The sequence below is a fragment of the Schistocerca cancellata genome, unplaced genomic scaffold, assembly GCF_023864275.1.
Source record: "Schistocerca cancellata isolate TAMUIC-IGC-003103 unplaced genomic scaffold, iqSchCanc2.1 HiC_scaffold_1147, whole genome shotgun sequence".
Taxonomy (NCBI): Eukaryota; Metazoa; Arthropoda; class Insecta; order Orthoptera; family Acrididae; genus Schistocerca; species Schistocerca cancellata.
The window spans coordinates 7,581,486-7,603,681 of record NW_026047146.1 but is presented as its reverse complement, the minus strand read 5'-3'; the positions used below and the strand labels follow the sequence as shown (position 1 = coordinate 7,603,681).

Genomic DNA, 22,196 nt, shown 5'->3' with positions numbered 1-22,196 from the left:
AGACTTACTAAAAGCTATTTTTAAACTCTCCTTGTTGAAAAAGAAGAATAAGAAGTTGCAGCTGAAGTAAAATGGTTTACACAAAATTGAGGACATTCCTCATAAAGGAAGCTATTTACTAGCCAACTGACTACCAAATAAAAATACAAACATAAACATCTCAAGGAATTTATCTCATAAATGTAACATTTGTGTTGTATATATCTGTGTAAATATTTCATTTGTATCTTATGCACATAGTAGAGTTAGTTGTGAAAGCAGATGTCTCAAAGCAGATATATGGATATTGTAAAGAGAAGGTGAAATGCATTTAAAGACCACTAAATAATGATTGTCAACACTCAGATTTACTTGTAAAGCCTAAACCTGTGTTATAAAGATACCTCACATAATAAATTGTCAATTGTAGTATAGTTTTCTAAACAGAAATTGTAGATAGGGTGTCTGTTTTAAGATTATTAATTTATACTTTGTTTCGAAAATATGTTATTAGTTGTAAATAGCTGCACTATTCATATCAGAAGTACATGTTGTTCAAGCTAGAGATAAAAGCTTTGAATAATAGTATATGTACTCATGTGCATAAATACTGAAGGACATATTTTCTATAGGATGATGTCCTACATCAATGTTTAGCCAGCAGGCAAGGGGCTTAGGTCCTCTATCTTTCAATTGAACTATATGCTTATTTTGGCACTTACTGATGTCCTTGGGCATTAGTTTCCCATTTTAGAGTTGTTTTTATGCATACTATCTCATCAATATTTTATAAGACTGGAAATGGCCCATGAACTGGGTTTTACTTGGAATAAAGAAATAAACTGTTTGCCAAATACGAACGAAACAAATACATGCCAAGCACGGCAGCATAACACATACAGTAATGGCCGAACAGTTTGCATCGCTAATTTTCAAAGGTATTGCAAAAACTGATATAATTACTTTTCACGAGCAGCATGTTCCAATGTAAATGTTAAGCAAGTAGCGTAAGGTTGTGTCATTTCCAATTATTCTCCACACAGAAAACAAACAAGCTAATTTGGACGTTAGATGAAATGCATAGTTTCAGTATCAGAGTAATTGACTCAAAAGACTATGTAAATGCAAATGAGTAACAAAACGAATGCCAAAGTCAGTGCAATTAAAGACTTCCAGAAAACTCCATAGTAAGTGGACTTTATGTACAAATAAACAAAGCTGTGCAACAGAACTCGTCTGTGAGAAAAGTGAAAAAAAATACTACTGTTGCAAAATGTGCCATAAAATTGACGCTTAACTTCAATGAAGTGTTCAGTCATGCATGCAGGTGCAGTATCCTTTATACTTCTGCATCCATTTTCAATAAGCTACCACAAGATTTCAAAAATCTTAGCACTAATCCACATGTTTTCAAATCGAAACTGAAGAGTTTCCTCATGGGTCACTCCTTCTACTGTATCGAGGAGATCCTTCAAAAATTAAGCTGATTCTTGTTGCATTGTTGATTGCGTTTACTGAAAGTTATGGCACGACCTTTTTCAGATTCATAAAAATTTTATATTTATCTTTTATTACTTTTATATTGTAATTTCATGTACTGACATGTTCCATGACCTTGTTGATTTGCTCCTCAATTTGGTCCTATGGAACTTGACATGTAAATAAATAAAAATGAAAAAACTCTTAGGTAAAGCACAAGTAGCCATTCTAGGAAACTCACACTGCTACGAACCGAGTGTACACAGAGAGCAACGCAAACCACACCTCACAATGTTCCACATGAAGCTCTGGATTGTTGAGGTGGAAAGCGAGCCATGTGATTGCTCAGTACTAGCAGCAATTCAAAACATGCTAATAGTGATAGCGTAATATGCCAATAAATAAACTGCAATGCTCATTGCAAACAAGTAACAATCATGATGAAATCGAACAGAAATGACAACGTGGACAACACTACAGGAACGGTACCTTAACTTCACCACAGCAAACAAAACGCAAACAAAAGAAATAAATGGCAGGGCGAACTGTAAACTATCACCATAAACAGAATATACAATCATTATATCCATCCATAGGACAATACATGTACTAATACATCCTCTTTCAGCCAAACCGCACAATTATATGCTTGTATATTAATGCTTAATCTGTTGTATTCCATGTACCCCATACCCGAGATGCTTGTCCTGCAAAAGAACAAGACCTAGCCACGTGCATCCAGTAACCAATTGCAAATCCTGGCATGTCTTCCAATGTTCCTGTCTGTACCTGAGGGTCATGGCATCATCTGATGTCTACCAGCAAGAACCATCGTTCTGGCAACCCATTGGAACATATATCATTGCAACTACAAACCATTCTATTGGGTGTTGTGAAAATGTGATAATTCTTAATCGTAGTCAGTTTTATAAAGAGTTACAATTTTGATTTGTGAGAAAGAACGTTTATGAGAAACTCACATAATGTGACCTTAAAATGAAAAAGCTGTATGATAAAAGACTCTTACATGAAAGAACAGTTTAAAAACTGAACGTTCTGTGTAATAATCCTGCTTGATGTGAAAGTTTTATGGACTTCAGAATGTAACATGACAAAACGCCTATGAATTTCTGTAATATTTGTACTGTCATGTAACATGTTAAATAAAATGTAAATGTAAATGTACTCAAATTATCACCCTTTTTCACAAATGAAAGAAGTGGTATCCATGTAACATGTAAGACTGTACTATGAAAACAGTAAATGAAACGACACTAGTTAAATATTGATCTCCAACAGTCAAAGCAGCATCATCTCAACATTTATGGGGCATTTTACAACGCCCCCAACTTTTACATGAAATTTACCCAAAGTAATGTAACTATGCCAGATACCTGTAGAAAATACATCGATATTCATACAAAGATCATAACGTCTAAGTAGTATAAACAGTCATCAAACAAGGGTGATGTTATCTTTTTTTCCCACTGCTCTTTTGTTCTTTCCGCTTTGCCATTGTCTCTCTCTCGGATAGCTTGATTCTGTAACGTAGTTAATTCAGTGGATTCGAAGAATTGGTTGTAGGAGATCTTTCTTAGATTGGTGCTTAATTATCTGAACTGTTATTAGAAATCAGAATACCAAGTGCATGCGTTTGAATATCTCTCATTTCATGTAGAGGATCTTTTGTTTTCAATAATATACTTTGTGAAATAGTGTAAATTGACTTTTATTTCCTGAAAATATACTGTTAAAGTTTAGTCGTATTTCATTTTTACCTCTTTCCACCGTTTATAGATTCACAATTTTGTGTGTTTCTTCAAATATGGAAGCTTTTCTTTCGGTTATGAAATTTCATGCGCCGTAGTCTTTTGTTTGTGAAATACAATAGAACCTTCAATCATTTTAATATCACACAGTCTGATAATCAGTTTAATACTAATTTCTGCAAGGACGCATATTTCAATTCACAGTCAGTAATGAATTTTACCAAAAGATTTCCTCTCCAAGCCAAAGCCGTGGCCGTTGCTACTTTCAGAAGACATTGCATTAACCTTTGTAAAAGTTCCGAATTAATTTAGTCATTTAATGAAAGAGGCGCCAGTCTCTTTTAACGTTGCCGCCATTGCTTTTCATTTTAACATAAAAATAGTTCACAACCTGAAATTCTTTCATATTGTGTATATAATTGTTACAATTTCATGTTTGTAGTTATAAGTATTTTCTGTTCCATGTATAAAACACATAACTAATGTCTGCATTGAGACACATCAGGAGAGTGAACCAGGAAAATGAATAATGAAAGCAATAACACTATAAGAAGTCGTAACTGTAAGGTATAGAAAAACAGTGATTATCATACAAGAAATACGATAGTGTACTGTTGACAGCACAGTGTCTCCCATCGCCTTTCTCTCTCACACAATCTCTCTGTTTTTCCTCCTTATTTTTGTAATATTCAGTGGAGTAAGATGACGAACTATACAAACTACACGAATGTAACTTGGTAGAGAACACAACACCATTTTACAGCATCTCTTTCTCCCGATACATCGGAAACAAATAGTTTCTGCGTATCAACATCAACAATGTGGTGATCTCATTAAATATATATGTATTTTTCCACTGGAGCAGGCGACAAGTGACAGAAGTTGCTCCCATGGACCTGTGTACACTACTTATCTCCTTGTTGTTGCTCCCTGCAAGTTACAGTGGGAATCAAGTCAGCATGCATAACTGTTTCCCATCAACTGCAGCACTACACGAGTCTGCTGACACATTCTGTGATGCATCGGTGTGAGACATTAAAATGTTTCCAGACTTCGAGTTTTCACTATATCCTTCACACGCTGCACTCGTAGAGCCACACATAGCTACAAAATGACTATGTAGTTCGATTACTTTCATGCTCATTCCATCGGAATTGGATGCATGTAAATCATCAGAAAGAGGGAAATTCGTAAGATTTTTTTTAGAAGGTTGGTGTATATTACATGTATAAAATCAAACCACACCTGGTCAGCAATGTGAGCATATGCAAATAGAAGAAATGTGCAGAAAAAGACCTGAAAATGGTAAAAAGTACGAAAATTGAGGGAAAGTACATATAAACTCAGGGGAGATACGACAAAATACGGGAAAATTGGGGGAGAATGAGAGAGTACTTACTTGTCTGTTTACTGCTGGCAAGTTCTTGTTCATGGGAACGAGTGTGTGACAGCAAAAGAGATATGAGAAAAAATCGAAATGGAAGCATTGTGACCCAGGGAAACAGTGATGATCGACTATAACAAGACAGCTCGAATAGAATGTTTAATGCGGATGACATAGAAATGTAGTGTAACAAATTTATATATGTCAGATCACAAGCCCAGGTATGACCACGAACTTATCTGTAACCACCTATCTTACATGTTGTTGTTGTTGTTGTGGTCTTCAGTCCTGAGACTGGTTTGATGCAGCTCTCCAAGCTACTCTATCCTGTGCAAGCTTCTTCATCTCCCAGTATCTACTGCAACCTATTTTTCTAAAATCTAGGCATGTGACTACGAAAATCTTTTACATCCTTCTCAGGTAATGAGTATTGTACTACCAAGTTTGTGGCTGCATTATGCAACTACTGAATGGATTGCTTGTTTGACCTTGTACAATACTGCCTAAGTGTTTTAAACTCTAACGAGCATCATTTACAATGTGCTTATCTGTGTTCTCTACCAGTAATAACAATGTGATCCTGGTACCTTACACAACAGTTGCTGCATGGTTTTTTTCAATGACATTATATAGTATGTCTACTGAAGTGGTAGGAGTACCTGCAAGTTGGCTGCCGTCGTGGATGATTTTCTAGACTGTTGTTAGGGTGTGAGTTAGAGTGCTACCTGCAATTGTTAACAGCAAACCTCTCCATACCACAGCCAACAGAGAACTTCCAACGTATGTGTGACGAATCATGTCCACCAAAAAGATGGAAAACCTATTTCAGCATCCTCTTTTACATGAACGAAGGTACTGGTCAAATTTGAACATGAATAAAGTCGCTGTTTCATTGCTACTTTGATTCTCGGTCACTGACAGGTCCGTTTTTTAGGTACTGCAGAGCCTGTGTATACATTTGCCTGGCAGGTGTGTGTGTGTGTGTGTGTGTGTGTGTGTGTGTGTGTGTGTGTGTGTGTGTCTGAATCTTTGTCAGGAAGAGAGAGTGTACTGTACATGGAGTTAGTGCAGCATGTCCACCAAACCGATGGAAATCCTATTTTGGACCCATCCTTCAGATGGATGAAGATGCATATGAATTACATCATTTTAGTGTCACATTTTGGACATGAATCGAGTCATGAGTTTCATAACTACTTTGATTCTAAGTCACTGACGTAGCATTGTGAGATACTGCTAATCCTGTGTGTGCATTTGCATGACACTTGTCCTGTTCACAGAGGTAGAGCATATTGGTCCATAATTTCACATGTCACATACCGTTGCTATGTATTTGTTTAATTCCTCATAAGATGCATTTTCCATTGCTGGCGATCATTTTATAGGACTGATGCCAGCATAGCATAATTTCTGAACTGTAATCGGTTGTGAACAGTGGACGCTATGCACTTTGGAAGGCTATATTGCGCATGTATCACAAAAATCTATGTTTTTCTTTGTTATATAAGGAAGTAGTTTTATCATCTTAAAGTCGGTCAACGTAGAAAGTGGAATAGAAAACTGGCAGGATGGATGTATGTCTGATGTTGGACATGTATGTCCTGCAGTAGAGCATTGAGAGCATTGCATTCTGCATGACTAATATTTCAGAAAACCACATGGATTTAACTTTATAGTGTGTTTAAGTGCACAACTGTATAGCCTTAGGAGTGTATGTGTTTATGTTCTACAATCATTTTTATCTTGCCAATACCTTCTTAGTACTGACTCCAGACACTAGAACAATAGGCCAGAATTTATATCACAGCTGATTTATGTAAAATTTTTCAAACTCCATTCGTCTGGAGCTCCATCATTCATAAGCCACACATTTCTTGTTAACCATCTGTTACATCAACATAGCGCCCTCATATCTACTATACACTGATAAGGAGTGCTCACCTCCTCGACATGCACACATCCAGGGAGATCCTGTGGACTTGGATGGGTGCTGAGAGTAAAGTTGATGTGGAACACTCTTCGTTGAGCAGCAGTCACATACTCAGCTCGAGCTCACTCTGTTCCTTCATGAGATGTTGAATGTAGTGGGTGTAGTACCCTTCTACATGTGGCCAGTTGCAAATTAAATTGGCAACTGTGTTGCAGAAAGGGTTGGTCAAAGACAATGCAGGGAGCTCTTTCATTCTCGAGTTTGTCCTACAAATGCGAGAATACTTTGTGAATCGCATCCACATAGAGTTATATGGCAAATCTTCATTAAATCTCACTGAATTTATGAAGTGTTTTGCCTAAGGAAGGTAGTTTTTGCACCTTCTCTCTGCTGATTGCTATTTCCTACATTAAGAAACAGTATTTGTGTCATGTGTTGTAGGCAGAGTAATAGGGTTCATGATATATCCATTTGTATATGGGCCTTGCAGATTAATGACGGGTTTGGTTTTGCAGTGATACAGAAATTGAGAACCATGCTGCAATGTCATTGGCTGATAACACTGCGACAGTGACATTATGAGATATTCTGTTGACTTGACAACTCGTCGAAGGTAGTGGTTTGGACCTTGTGCAACTCGATAAAATGTGTTGAAATTAAGGAAAACGTGGTACACTTGCGAAATTGATGGAGAATACGTAATCACTGTAGAAGATGAGATTAAATGTAGAGGTTATCACCTTTGGACAGCTGTTTGGAAACATTGTGCCACGCCACAAACTCTTCCAATTTCCATATATTGTAGTATATTCAACATTTTTGTCATTAAGAAACACCACCTCTGTCTCTTATTCCAACCATTCCATATATTGTGGTAGCAGCATAATTTACATCATGCGTTGTCTATTCTTTTGTGTGAGAGCCAATGGATCAAAACGTGTTAGAGTTGGATCGAACCTCACATGGACCCCAAATTTATGGTAGAAAAACAACATGTGTGGCTGTGTATATAGCTTTAGTCATAAACTGCTTCAGTGTCTTAGAACAAAAACAGTGTATCAAATTGCATATGAAACAACAACACAAGAACACTCTCCTTATGACTGATAGTCTGTGGGCTGTGGTCTTCCTCCAGTACACGCTACAAAACTTTACTCAGATCCGTGGAAATGACTTCGATCACTGACCACCTGGCCACCTGGTCCAGTGGGCCAATACATTTATATGGTCGATGTCAACAAGGATATGGTATTTGTTTTTGATATTACAGGAGAGAGATACAGTAAAATGTTACTCAGTTCTCTACCAGGTGGCGATCATGAAATTGTTGTGGTTTGTAGTTTTGCTCCAGTGGATCTTACAAATATAATGAGGACAGAGAATGGGGGAGAGAGAGAGAGAGAGAGAGAGAGAGAGAGAGAGAGAGAGAGAGAGAGAGGGAGAGAGTGAGATACACTGTGCCATCAACAAAGATTCAGACACCATTACACTGTCGTATTTCTGGTGTGGTAATCATAAGAATACCATAAAGGAATTACGACATGTACAAGGGGATATGCGTAGACAGCTGAATTTCTTTGTGTGGTCCATGCATACTGTGCTTGGTTGTGAATTTTCTGCTGTACATTAGTGTGCAATTTTTTTCGATGTGATAGCTCACTGTCTAGTGCAAGACTAGACAGCCTTCTAACAAAGGGAATAGAGCTCGATGAGATTGTCAAACAAACAGCAGGTGTCTGCAACTTGGCGGAGGACACTTCTTACTCTCGAAATCAGGTGTATCCAAATCCTGTTATCGAAGATGAGTGGATTCGTGAGGATATCACAGGTAACCGATAATCTGACGAAACACATTACAACCTTTCACATACATCTCGAGACGTGACTGCAATGAGAGAATTAGGGGCTAATATGAACATTTCTACAGAGAGACAATCAGCAGCAGAAGTACTGTCTTTGTTTTCTCGATAAATTGGAGACGACATTCTTCCTTAACGTTTTGTGTGCCTGTAAATGGATGAACTAACATCTTAATATGTACATTAAATTTACATATACATCTAAATTCATACATCACAAGCCATTGTATGGTGAGTGGCTAAGGATACCATGTACCGTTACTGCTCATTTCTTTACCTATTCCATTCACAAACAGAGAGAGAGAGAGAGAGAGAGAGAGAGAAACATGGTCTACGTACACGTCTCTGTATGAGCGCTAATTTTTCTTATCTTATCTTTGTGGTCCAAGCGGAATGTATGTTGGCAGCAGTAGAATTCTTCTGCAGTCACCTTCAGGTCATGATTCTCGATAATTTTTCTTGACAAGAACATCACATTCCCTCTGTGGATTCCCATTTCGAAAACACATCTCAGAACGTTTTCGTTTGCAGAAGAGGTGAGGGGAGCATGTTGTTGAGCATTGTGGTATTTACCCCAGTGGCATTTAAGCTCCCACTCCTTCTGAGAAAGGTAGGACAACTTTTGCAGGTGTGGAATCAGCTACCTGACACAGTGAGTAGTGGGTTGTAAGACCGGAGCAGTAGACCCAATACGAGGGCAGGAGTCCAAGACCCAGTGGTAGGAGTGACAGCTGTTCACATGAAACCCAATGGAAGGTTGATGATTGGGGTGGAGTCGATGTGGGAGTGGTGAGGGGAGTGAAACATCTCCCTGCACCCATACACCGACAGGTCTCAGCAGGAATGGTTTGGGAGTGGCATACCAGAATTCTAAGTGACTTACTTCCACCAGCATGACAAGGCAACCGAGAGCAGATTAGAGTTATAGTTGGATATCTTCAACTATTTTAAGACAGTTAGCACCCATTTTGGTACCAGAGGAAGTAACTACCTAGTCTGTGGGGAGCCTCCGGAGACCCCACAGAAGCATCTGTAATGGTTACCTAACGAGTGTAATCTGACTGCAGGAAAAAAAATTACTCACTGTGCAAAGGGACTGTCATGATCAATTTTATTAATTAGTCAATCAATTTTTCTTTGTGGTGAAATTTTTTAACGGAATTTCAATCCCCCAACTACACAGGGAGAGAAGATCATATTAAATTTAGCTACAGTACCGAATTTATAAAGTGATATGTAGAATTAACTTGATATTTACGACTGCTCTACGCTGCTACTTTGAGAAACTTGGTAGGTGATGTGGCATTTGGTCACTTTAAGAGAGTTCAAATATGACAAGACATTCTGTGACAGAGGTAGATAATGCTTTCAGCACGCCATCATAAACCAAAAATGAGCTTAATTGTCTAGTCCTGTAAATCAGGACGTGGCAGATATTAATCTGATAATAACATGTTTTTCTACCTGATGAGAGCATACTTAGGAGAAATACAGTCTGTGCCACAAGACTTTCATAACATATCCAGTTTGTGGAATGATGGTGATTTGAACTGTTGTCTGTGGTCCATTGTAATGTATACCAGGCAGTCAAAACAAGTGAGTCATGTATAAAGAAAAGTCTTGGCTGGTTCAACAACAGAAATGTAGATAATTGGAGACATATCAGCTCAACAGGTGTATCTCTCAGTTGCCTTGAGACCTTACCAGAGCCCTTCTGCTGGAGTAAGTAGGCACATAGATTCCATGTGTACATAGGAAAAACGCACCCTGGGATCAGAAAAATGACCTATTGGCCACTGTACATAGTGATAGCTTTTGCTGCCTGAAGTGAAACACATGAACTAGCGCATGATCAACAGCATTTCAAAGTACACGGCCAAATGTAGCGGTCCTTGACAAGTTTAACTGTGGGTTTAGATCCACAGTGAGTGTTTGATGAACACTTGCTTGCAAAAAACAGCAGTAGGTATGATAAGGTGTGGGAGGTAGTTGAGATGTACTGCACAACAATGAAGTTTTTGACTCCCTTAAAATACAATTCTTTTGAGCTGAATTCCCATGTCTCCACTCACATAAGCTCCTCTGTCTGCATATTGACTGCTTATTCTGACACATATTTTCCCAATCAATGGTATAGAAAATTCCATTGACCTCGAAAGATAGTTGGTCATCATGTTTTCAGTCCCTTAAACATGTCTCCCATCTGTGGAAAATGGACTGATAATTCTAACTGCCAAAGCCACATCAGGGAAAGGTTTCTTTAGGGCTTGTAAAAACCAAAGTGGTGGGCTTGTTGTCTGCATAAAGTGCATACAGTAAACAATGATAACCCATAAACAGTGTCACTCGAAAGGGCAAAAACGGCTTACCTGTTACCAAGAGACCAGCTATCAACTTAGCACCAATCTCATTTGTCAAAAAAAGCGACGAGCTATTTCATCGAACCACAGATGGCAGCAACACCAATGTGCATACTCTACTGAGGACACCCTTCATGCTACACTGTCCATGACAACTGTTTGCAAAAGCATAGGTCATCAAGTTGCACACAAATTTCCATACTTTTTGAAGATCTGATCTGCTACAGAAGGCGGGCGGAGGGGAAGGGGGCACTTGTGGGACTAGATGTGTCTCAAAGTTGATATCCAGTATTTTTTGGGCATGTTGCATCTCTGTCGTGTGTGCAGCAAACTATCAGCTCTTGTTGGTATATGTTAATGATGGATGCATATCTGCAGGATGTGAATAAATTTTGGTTTTTGTTTAGAATTTTTATATGTGTGATGTTCATTATGGTTAAAATATCTATGTACCAACTTGACAGAAAATCCTAGGAAGTTCAGGTCTTACGTTAAATCCGTAAGTGGCTCGAAACAACATATCCAGACACTCTGGGCTGATGATGGCATTGAAACTGAGGATGACATGCGTAAAGCTGAAATACTGAACACCTTTTTCCAAAGTTGTTTCACAGAGAAAGACCGCAGTGCAGTTCCTTCTCTAAATTCTCGCACAAACGAAAAAATGGCTGTCATCGAAATAAGTGTCCAAGGAATAGAAAAGCAACTGGAATCACTCAACAGAGGAAAGTCCACTGGATCTGACAGGATACCAATTCGATTCTACTCACTGTACGCGAAAGACCTTGCCTCCCTTCTAACAGCCGTGTACCGCAAGTCTCTAGAGGAACAGAAGGTTCCAAATGATTGGAAAAGAGCACAGGTAGTCCCAGTCTTCAAGAAGGGTCGTCAAGCAGATGCGCAAAACTATAGACCTATATCTCTGACGTCGATCTGTTGTAGAATTTTAGAACATGTTTTTTGCTCGCGTATCATTTCGTTTCTGGAAACCCAGAATCTATTCTGTAGGAATCAACATGGATTCCGGAAACAGCGATCGTGTGAGACCAAACTCGCTTTGTTTGTTCATGAGACCAGAAAATATTAGATACAGGCTCCCAGGTAGATGCTATTTTCCTTGACTTCCGGAAGGCGTTCGATACAGTTCCACACTGTCGCCTGATAAACAAATTAAGAGCCTAATAATATCAGACCAGCTGTGTAGCTGGATTGAAGAGTTTTTAGCAAACAGAACTCAGCATGTTGTTCTCAATGGAGAGACGTCTACAGACGTTAAAGTAACCTATGGCGTGCCACAGGGGAGTGTTATGGGACCATTGCTTTTCACAATATATATGAATGACCTAGTAGATAGTGTCAGAAGTTCCATGCGGCTTTTTGCGGATGATGCTGTAGTATACAGAGAAGTTGCAGCATTAGAAAACTGTAGCGAAATGCAATAAGATCTGGAGCGGATAGGCACTTGGTACAGTGAGTGGCAACAAACCCTTAACATAGACAAATGTAATGTATTGCGAATACATAGAAAGAAGGATCCTTTATTGTAGATTATATGATAGCGGAACAAACACTGGTAGCAGTTACTTCTGTAAAATATCTGGGAGTATGCGTGCGGAACGATTTGAAGTGGAATGATCATAAAAATTAATTGTTGGTAAGATGGGTACCAGGTTAAGATTAATTGGGAGAGTCCTTAGAAAATGTAGTCCATCTACAAAGGAGGTGGCTTACAAAACATTCTTTCGACCTATATTTGAGTATTGCTCATCAGTGTGGGATCCGTACCAGATCGGGTTGACGGAGGAGATAGAGAAGATCCAAAGAAGAGTGGCGCGTTTCGTCACAGGGTTATTTGGTAAGCCTGATAGCGTTACGGAGGTGTTTAGCAAACTCAAGTGGCAGACTCTGCAAGAGAGGCGCTCAGCATCGCGGTGTAGCTTGCTGCCCATGTTTCAAGAGGGTGCGTTTCTGGATGAGGTATCGAATATATTGTTTCCCCCTACTTATATCTCGTGAAGAGATCACGAATGTAAAATTAGAGAGATTCGAGCGCGCATGGAGGCTTTCTGGCAGTCGTTCTTCCCGCGAACCATATGCGAGTGCAACAGGAAAGGGAGGTAATGACAGTGGCACGTAAAGTGCCCTCCGCCACACACCGTTGGGTGGCTTGCGGAGTATAAATGTAGATGTAGATGTTGAAGTATGAATACTGACTTGTGGTAACAATAAGTAAATTACATGTAATAACGGTCGAGTGTGTTTAATCATTTGTTACCATTACCTAACATGCACCTGATGTGTAACAGGTGATTAAGATTAATATTTCATAACAGAATTTGGCTAGAATACACATACAGGGTTGGTGGCACTTGCATTGTGTGCTGATAGAAACTTATTGATGCTGGTCTCAGGTAATTGGATGGCAGTATATGGAAGCCAATAAGAATCACTTAACATAATTATTTCTTTCAGTAAGTGAAATGAATTGATTATATTATTTTTAATATGGAGAGCATAAAATAACTTTTATGTGTCTGGTTATTATGAATTTTAGGGTAGGTTACTGATTTCTGTAGTTGTTTGATAAATGGAAAAAAGTAGATGTAGTGACACAATGACTTGTAGTGAAGCCTGAGTCCTAGGTTAGGGCTGGAGTTTGACCACTTTACTGTGAGTTGGCGAAGCCAACAAATGTGAATGGAAGAAAATGTAGGTGTGCTGACAGACTAATCTGCAGTGTACTAGTAGCGTAAGACCTTGAAATGTTGGAAAGTGACAGTTCAGTTGCGAGCTACAAAGCCAATGAAGTTCAAGATGGAAGTATGGCTGAAATAAAAAACTGATGTGTACTGCAACCTGAGATATATGTTGAACATTGCAGTAATCTACTTGTTTGTCCTGTTTCCGATTTGGCCAAAGACTGTGACTGAGTGATTAAATTCTAACCTAACAGAATAAAATACCAGCTAACTTTCCTTAGAGGGCATAGAAAATTCCGAATGAGTTTCTAGATTTGCAGTCGACAGCTGCCTTTGTAAGTGCACTTTCATCCAATGTTTACATTCATATGTATATGTCCGTTTGTTGTCATACAACAAAAAAAGACATATGCCATCTAAACAGTGAATTTTGTTACATTGTGTCCTGTATCAGCAGGTAAGTTTTGTCAATAAATTAGTAGACACTACAATCATCATCGATTTGGTGCATAATTGGCACATAGATCTCTCAAAAAAAGAAACTTCATGTTATATGTAAAATATATTGAAACTAGAATGTGGAACTTTGTGGTATGTATTTTGCACTGAGCTTGGACATGAATACTTTTTTAAACACTACGAAAGGAGGAAACGTATAGCCTTGACAAGAAAAAGATATTAGGTAAGCCAGTTTAGATGAACCTGATGTTGCAACTTTCTATTATTGGGTTTTGATACTAATTAATTAATGAATAGACACTGTTTTAACATGTTCTATGAGCTATCATTTTGCAAGTATGAAATTTAAACAAATTTAGTGGTAAAATTCAGTTTAACTTTGTTAAATGAATCGGATTCTATATTTCAGCAATAACTTCCCTTACCAAGGAGTGACAATAATTTTAGAGAACATTGAGTATAGACACATAGATATTTACATTACTGCACAACTACTAGAATTTTAAGATTTCTTAATTCCAGCATAATAAATTCATTTTGGTTTTTTGGTCACAATTGTTACAATTAAATAGCAACAGAAAATTTATTAGTGCTCCCAGATATTTAAAGCTGAATTTGAAATGACGTCAGATCCCATCAGAATGAAAAAATGTTCTTATAAACACAAACGCCGGTTTACTGCGAAATATCCTATGCATAGCATTTGCAACTTCCGAAAATTCTCAAAACTGCATTTTGTTTCAAGCTGATATGCATTTAAATTCTGGGTGAAAGATTTTTTGAATGAGGATAACATTGCTAAAATGGAATCAAGCTTGCTTTACTTGAAATTCTTTAAAATTTGATACATGCTTCCAGAGAAAATGTTAAGCTGGGAAATCATACCTTAACACACATTAGACTATATGGAGGTTATGGACTCTATTTTGTTCATAATATATTTTTTAACTAAGTATTTTTGTAATATTTTTCTATTGACATTTTCTAATATTTCTGGCTGCTTTGATTGAGGTTATTTTTACTAGTCTTGGCATTGTATCTTTAGCTGCCATACAGTTATTCATAGTATTTCAACCAATCTTTACAACTGCTAAAAAATATCGTCACATTGCTACGATAACTAGGTTACTCGATCTTCTCCACCTTTGAGTCGTCACTATTACTTTTCCCTGCGCTACAGCTAGGTATCTCTCAGGATTTACTATTGGATCACAATACTCACTTCAACAAATATGCAAATATAATATCAGTGAGCATTTCTCTGCTACAAATAGCTGTCTTGAATTGCCCACGTGTTCCTTAATAAGAACTGCGAATGATAGGATAACAGTAATGCCAGAGGCAGCTATCTTGAACTATACAACTGTAATACCTAAGCTTCATACAGGGAAATATTTATGTGGTATGTGTGTGATGGTAACACTGTATATATTGGCAACAACCTTTGGTGAGTATTTTTGCCCATTCTTTATGGTTTTGTCCGTTTATGCCATAAAGAGTAAAAAAATCAGAGGCATTTATTTGGTTTCAGAGCTCTCTTCTAGACCTAATTTGTTAGTTATGAGTTCCAGAGGAAAAATATGATTGAATTTGTTCTATAGAATTTGTAGTCTCTTGCTTGTAGGTACAACAATATTCTTCTGAAATACTGTAGTTTTTGAATCAAATTTCAACGTTTTATTTCTCTTCCCTGTTTCCTTCATTTTCTATGGACACAGAGTGGAAACATTTTTTTTAAATTTTTGTCAAGCTGAAGAGTAAGGAAAGTTTGAAATATAGAGCACACAATACACTAGAATATGTTTCTGTTCTTCTGTAAGTAGCTTTGATTCTTCATGTTTGCTGAATGGGAAACCACCTATATCAGTCACTTTCCTTATATTTTCCTCACCAGTGACAACAATCATGCCTCATATTCGCCATCGGATGTCTCTCCTTCTATTCTGGAATATCAACTGACATCTGGTGATGAATCAGATGAAGAGGCACAAAAATGAGCAAATTTTAATTTGAAGCAATTAAAGCTGACTGATGGTAACAAAGTTCAGAGCTATTGTAGACAGCCAATAAAGGTGACATTACTGATGTGCACAAACACTGGAATAAAACCTAGAATTCATTGGTTTAAAATTCATGTTATTTCCTCACAGTGAAGTGGAATTTATCTCATTGCATTTGGCAGTCACTACAGAATTTTAAAAAAAGTTGATAAAAGTGGATGGGCCTGTTGACAGGAATACTATGATGAATATGCGAGAAGAAGGGGGTGGCAAACCTTTTATTGTTCATGAAACAACCCGTGAGAAAATTATCAAATGACAGTATCATGTGATTTGCTATGCTGCTGTTACGAAAGAAGATGTGAACAGGAAACCAGCTATATAGCTTAGACCGAGTGAGGTGATGCAGTGGTTAACACACTGGACTCGCAATTGGGAGAACTATGTTTCAAACCAGTATCTGACCATAGAGTTTTAGGTTTTCCGTGACTTGCCTAAATCGCTCCAAGCAGAAGTTGGGATGTTTCATTTGAAACGGCACAGCCGATTTCATTCCCCATTCTTAACACAATCCGAGCATGTGCATTGTCTCTAATGTCCTTGGTGTCGATGGAACGTTAAATCTAATCTTCCTTTCTTCTTCGGATGGGAATGTCATAAAAGAACTTCTATTTGGTATGCGATTTAAAGAAAACATTGACGAAGAGTTAAGGGCTCATAACTCAAACAAGAAAAATCAACTAGATCTCATTGTCAAGCACCTTGTACATGCCCGTCGTGACTGTAACAAAGGAAAACTTTTCAGATCAGTGCTTCCCACACGGTACAGTGAAGATTTAAGATTCCCAGAAATTTTCAAACGCATTTCTTCAATAACAGCTATTTTAAGTTACCTAGTTGTTGAACTAAAATAGCGATAAGGAATTACCAAAGGGGTACAGTAGGTATTCTATGGAATTTAATTTTGCATTTCATCTTCCCAGTTTTTCCATACTGCTTATCTCATAGACCACGGCAAAGTGGTTTGTCTTCCTGCAAGATCTTTGGTTTAGCTGGTGCGGTCAGTTGCAACTTCGTGCTTTGGCGGAAAAGTGTGTGTGACATTCTCAGGGTAATTTATGAGCGTTTATGTACCGTAAACAAGAATAAGCGAAGAAAATTGTTTCGGGAAGTAGTTTAACACGGTGCTTCATTCTATCACAATAACAGTTGCGTCTGAGTCTAATAGTTCGCGATATGTTGTGATGTCGCTGTGATAGCTATGTTTGAGGCTGCTGCTATTTTTATTATTTTTTTTATGGGTACATAAGAAGGAGATTTTGTTCTGTATTTAATAGTGATCACATCACCTATGGTGTACTCGGTGATGGTGTGTGAATGTTGTAATTTTTTCAGGTTATCTTCATAGCAGCCAAATACTTGAGTTATTTGTCCTTGTTGTTTTTGGTGTGTCCGATAAAATCGCTACCTTTATCTTGGTAAAAGAAACGGCTGAGATTGTGACGTGTTGTCAGGAGCAGTTTGTCTATGCAGTGATCTCCACCATCATCTGACCAGAAAAGGCGGACAGTGAAGTTCAACCATTCGCAATGTTAGTGCGGTTATGTTGACTTACTTACCTGTAATAATGATTGTGATGTTAATTTACTGTGATGTAGACATTTAGCGCCTCCAGATTTTAGGGCTGACGTAAGCATTTTTCAAGTGCCCACAGTTACATCATTTCATGGTTCGAGTATGTTCGCTTGAAAGGAAATGCTGTAGTTCTGTTGCATTTTGTTAGTTTTCATTGTGCTTTGATCACTCGTGTCGTTAGTATTCGTCAAATCATGTGTAAATACGGTTTGTTGTAGCATGTGGGTTCTGTATAAGAGTACTGTACGTTATTTACGAACTGGCGAAATACAAGGTACAAATTAACTGTAACTCGTCTAACATAAAGCATTACATGTCATCAGAACTTTTTAATAGATCATTCATCTTAGTTGCAGTTAGTAGGAAGTCGTTTCAGTAAATCAGTTTTGTAAGAAAAAACTAACCAATGTCCAATCTTGATGGTAATCAAGAATGAGAACTTCCACATTGGAGTGTGCAATCTGCGTTACATGTATCTGGTTTTCTTTAAAAGCTGGTAAAAATTCTAAAATGATTATGCTTACTGTAGAGTCGACGGAAGCGTCCGATCCCACGCGTCGGCTTTGACCCGTGACGTAAGGGTGTTGTCGTGTGTGACGTCGTGACGGCGCGGAGTTTGGTTTGAGTGTGGCTGTCTCCAGTTCTGTTTTATCTTATTTTATTTACTTTTCTGATCTGTTTGTTCTATCTCGTGAGATTTTTTAAAATTTAAAAACGCTTATTACTTATTTTAATTATCTGTTTCCTCCAATTTCTGTTTTAGTTTATTATATTTATCTTTCTGATCTGTTCGATCTATCCCGTGAGATTTTTTTTTTTTAAAGACAAACACTAATCAGCTACTGGAGCATCTTTATCTTCTATGGGTTGCTGGGGTTACGACCCCTGGGGAGGTGGGTGGGTATTCATGCATGGCTGTCTTCACTTACACGTTATAGCTATGCAAGGCGTCTAAATTTGTTTATATTTAGTGGAAATATGGAAGCGTCCGATCCCGCTCGTCTGCTTTGACCCATGACGTCACAAATATGGCGGAAACAAAAACAAACACACACACTTTCCACAAGAAGCCTAATGACACTAACGGGACAAGTGCGGGAAATGGGGTGATTTGGGTGGGGGGGGGGGCAAACTAAATATAAACAAATTTAGACGCCTTGCGTAGCTACAACGTGTAAGTGTAGACAGCCATGCATGAATACCCACCCACCTCCCCAGGGGTCATAACCCCAGCAACCCATAGAAGATAAAGATGCTCCAGTAGCTGATTAGGGTTTTTTGTCTTTTTTTTTAAAAAAATATCACGGGATAGAACGAACAGATCAGAAAGATAAATATAATAAACTAAAACAGAAATTGGAGGAAACAGATAATTAAAATAAGTAATAAGCGTTTTTAAATTTTAAAAAATCTCACGAGATAGAACAAACAGATCAGAAAAGTAAATAAAATAAGATAAAACAGAACTGGAGACAGCCACACTCAAACCAAACTCCGCGCCGTCATGACGTCACACACGACGACACCCTTACGTCACGGGTCAAAGCCGACGCGTGGGATCGGATGCTTCTGTCGACTCTATTTAGTTTTCCCTCCCACCCAAATCACCCCATTTCCCGCGCTTGTCCCGTTAGTGTCATTAGGCTTCTTGTGGAAAGTGTGTGTGTTTGTTTTTGTTTCCGCCATATTTGTGACGTCATGGGTCAAAGCAGACGGGCGGGATCGGACGCTTCCGTATTTCCGTATACATTTCTGAATGAATACAGATAAAGAAAGTTTGAAGGTAATACCTATGTGGAAAATGCATATTCACTGAAAAAAAAAAGTCTGTATGTCTGGATTTTCATCACCTCCATATCAGACTAAAATTAACGCTATGAGCAAAGTGTATAATGAAGTATTTGGTTTAATTCCGTAATTTCACTGCAATCTATTGAATGCTTTGATTGTTTGTAATGCTGAAGTTAGTGCATGCACAAAAAAATACACAATCTTTCATAATTATCACAATAGAACAGTATCCGTAAACTATTGTTAGAAAGGAGCAGTAGCAACTGTAAATTCTGTTTCCAGTGCATATTATTTTATGATTGTTCTCACTCTTCATGACCTGAGAAATGTGAATAGTTTGTCAAGGAAAAATCCTTTCCTTAACCAATTTGAGTCCGCAGCTCGTGGTCGTACGGTAGCGTTCTCGCTTCCCGCACCCGAGTTCCCAGGTTCGATTCCCGGCAGGGTCAGGGATTTTCTCTGCCTCGTGATGAGTGGCTGTTGTGTGATGTCCATAGGTTAGTTAGGTTTAAGTAGTTCTAAGTTCTAGAGGACTTATAACCATAGATGTTGAGTCCCATAGTGCTCAGAGCCATTTAACCACTTTGAATCTGTTTCCTGTGTAATCACCCTCTTACTGTACCCAGTAGGCGAGTGAAAATACTGCATTTGAGCTATACCACATGGTAACAATGGAAACTGAGTAGACCTACAGCTGTTCTTATCTGAATTTTTTTTTTCCAGACTGTAGAACTGAAGCCATGGACCAGGAGCCAACTATGTGGATAAAAAAAGAGGGAACAGATGAAGTACATACTGAGTTATGCTTCATGGTAAGCAGTTTACTTGTATTTCTTAACAGTGTTTAATTAATTTCTGTGAGCAGTATGGTGTGTGAATACATACAATTGATGTCATACAGCTGGAAACGTGAGTAATTCTATTTACTAAAAAAGCTGGTGAACTTTGTCTTAAATATGGCATTTTGCACAGTGCATTGAAATAATCCTTGTATTAAGCCCCACATAGAATTGAGCAACAGTTTAAATTTAATGTTCAGTAAACATGGAAAACTTTTTTTGGTGCACAACCAAATTATGCTGATAAAGTGGGTATATTCAGCTCCGATATGGTTCTTTTAAATGACAACCTTAATGAGCAACTTAAGAATAACTGACTATTGTAAAAGTTAGCAGTGTCATTAACTTTATAAATGGTATGGGTGCAGTTAATGCATCATTAAAGTGTATTGTGGTGTGGAATGAGAGTGGTAATTTATTTATTGATGATAAAAAATAAATTATTTGTAAATAATTTTGAAGTGTCATTCACGTGGTCACTAATCTGAGAAGTACATTCTGTAGTACTATTAACATTAGGTGTTGACTTTCAATATGTTCTGGAACTGTCAGCAGTAAAGTTAAATCTCAGACAAATCACATGGAAGCTTAAACAGTTACACAGCCCATAGGTGCAGAATGAATTTTTATGTTGGCACTAAAGTATATGTGAAGCCATGGGGCTACACATTAAATACTGACAGGTTTGTTCATAACCACTTTCTGTGTTTGCTGCATGTTGTTACTCGTATTGTTTGTGAAACTGCCAGAATGTTACACTTACTGGTGGAAAATTATCTTACATATACATGTCACTTAAAATCCAATGCAGTGCAACCATTTGTTGGGTACTCAGCTATCAGCAGGCAAACAATTTCACTTGGTGCCACTAGTATTTTTATTGTGCCAACCAGAATTGAAGGTCCTTACACAATGACACAAACTACTTGTGTACTGTCTGTGCTGGAAAAATCTGTTTCAACATCCATCTAGAGTGCAACTGCAGGAGTACTGTGATAGCATTAATGCAGCATTTGCATTTGAATATATGTAAGTGCTTCATTATAGTTTGTACAAACTATGTGATCAGCTTGCAATTCATTAGACAACCTGTATCACAACAATAATCCTAAACTATCACTGTGATGAAATGGTAGGAAAGTAAATACACTAAATTGTATGAAATAAGGTAAAAGAGTGGTTAGACCCAACATAGTTCAGGCTTTGGCTTTGACTGCTGACGTAATAATGGTTTGGCATACAGAATTATATGTACGCACAACATACGTCATGTGAATGAAAAGCAACTTGAATAGTCATTGACCTTGGGCCTGAACTTGAAAACTATTCAAAGGCTGCAAGGTTAAAATGTGGTGCTAGACCCTCTCCCCCCTTGAAATACTGGTTGTGGTGAGAGACTGATCCATTGTGCAGCTCAAGGCCTGGCCTATGTTGAAAGGTGGCAGTGTGGCTGTGAGCTGATGAAGCCTAGAAATGTGAAAGCCAAGTAAAGTATGTGGTAACAAATTGACCAGTAGCACAGCCTAATGTTAACCAAAAAATCCAAATGGTGCCCGTAATGTAACTTCTACCTACAAGGAAACTTCTCATACACTATGTTCTGTGTTAGTTGATGGACTGAACTTCCCTGTGACCTTAAGAGATGCATGTTCATATTATATTAGTTGAAAGCCACCTTCTGTGCCTGTTAATTATTGCTTAATTTTTAATTGATGTATATTTTTGGCATTAGCACACACTGGAAAGTAATGGCACACAATTTTTATTTGAAAATTTTTGAAGCATTTTAATTAAAACAGACTTTATTGACATTTTACGTCTTTATTCTTTGTGTTTGCATATTTATTTCAAACATAGTCACCATGGCACTGGACACCTTTCTCCTAATGAGACACCAGGCTGTTGGTGTCATCAGTGTAGAATGTTTGACTTTGTTGGCAGACCCACATCCTCACCTCTGCTCACACCAATTCATCACTATCAAAGTGAAGTCCTTGAAGGTGTTCTTTAGAT

General features: G+C 38.0%; 2 protein-coding genes across 3 annotated transcripts in view; both read left to right on the top strand.

Moving 5' to 3' along the window:
* The window catches only part of LOC126159795 (zinc finger protein 729-like), a 400,570-nt gene that overhangs the window by 225,279 nt on the left and 153,095 nt on the right, over window positions 1-22,196 (top strand). The window lies entirely within an intron of this gene.
* Window positions 16,985-22,196, top strand: part of LOC126159796 (uncharacterized) — a 105,839-nt gene continuing 100,627 nt past the window's right edge. For both annotated transcript variants that reach the window (XR_007534632.1, XM_049916577.1), the window contains exons 1-3: window positions 16,985-17,219; window positions 17,314-17,509; window positions 20,068-20,156. Coding sequence is in view for 1 of the 2 variants with exons in the window: in XM_049916577.1 (XP_049772534.1) it covers window positions 20,085-20,156 (72 nt within the window). In the remaining variant the exon portion in view is untranslated. The remainder of the gene's footprint in view (window positions 17,220-17,313; window positions 17,510-20,067; window positions 20,157-22,196) is intronic.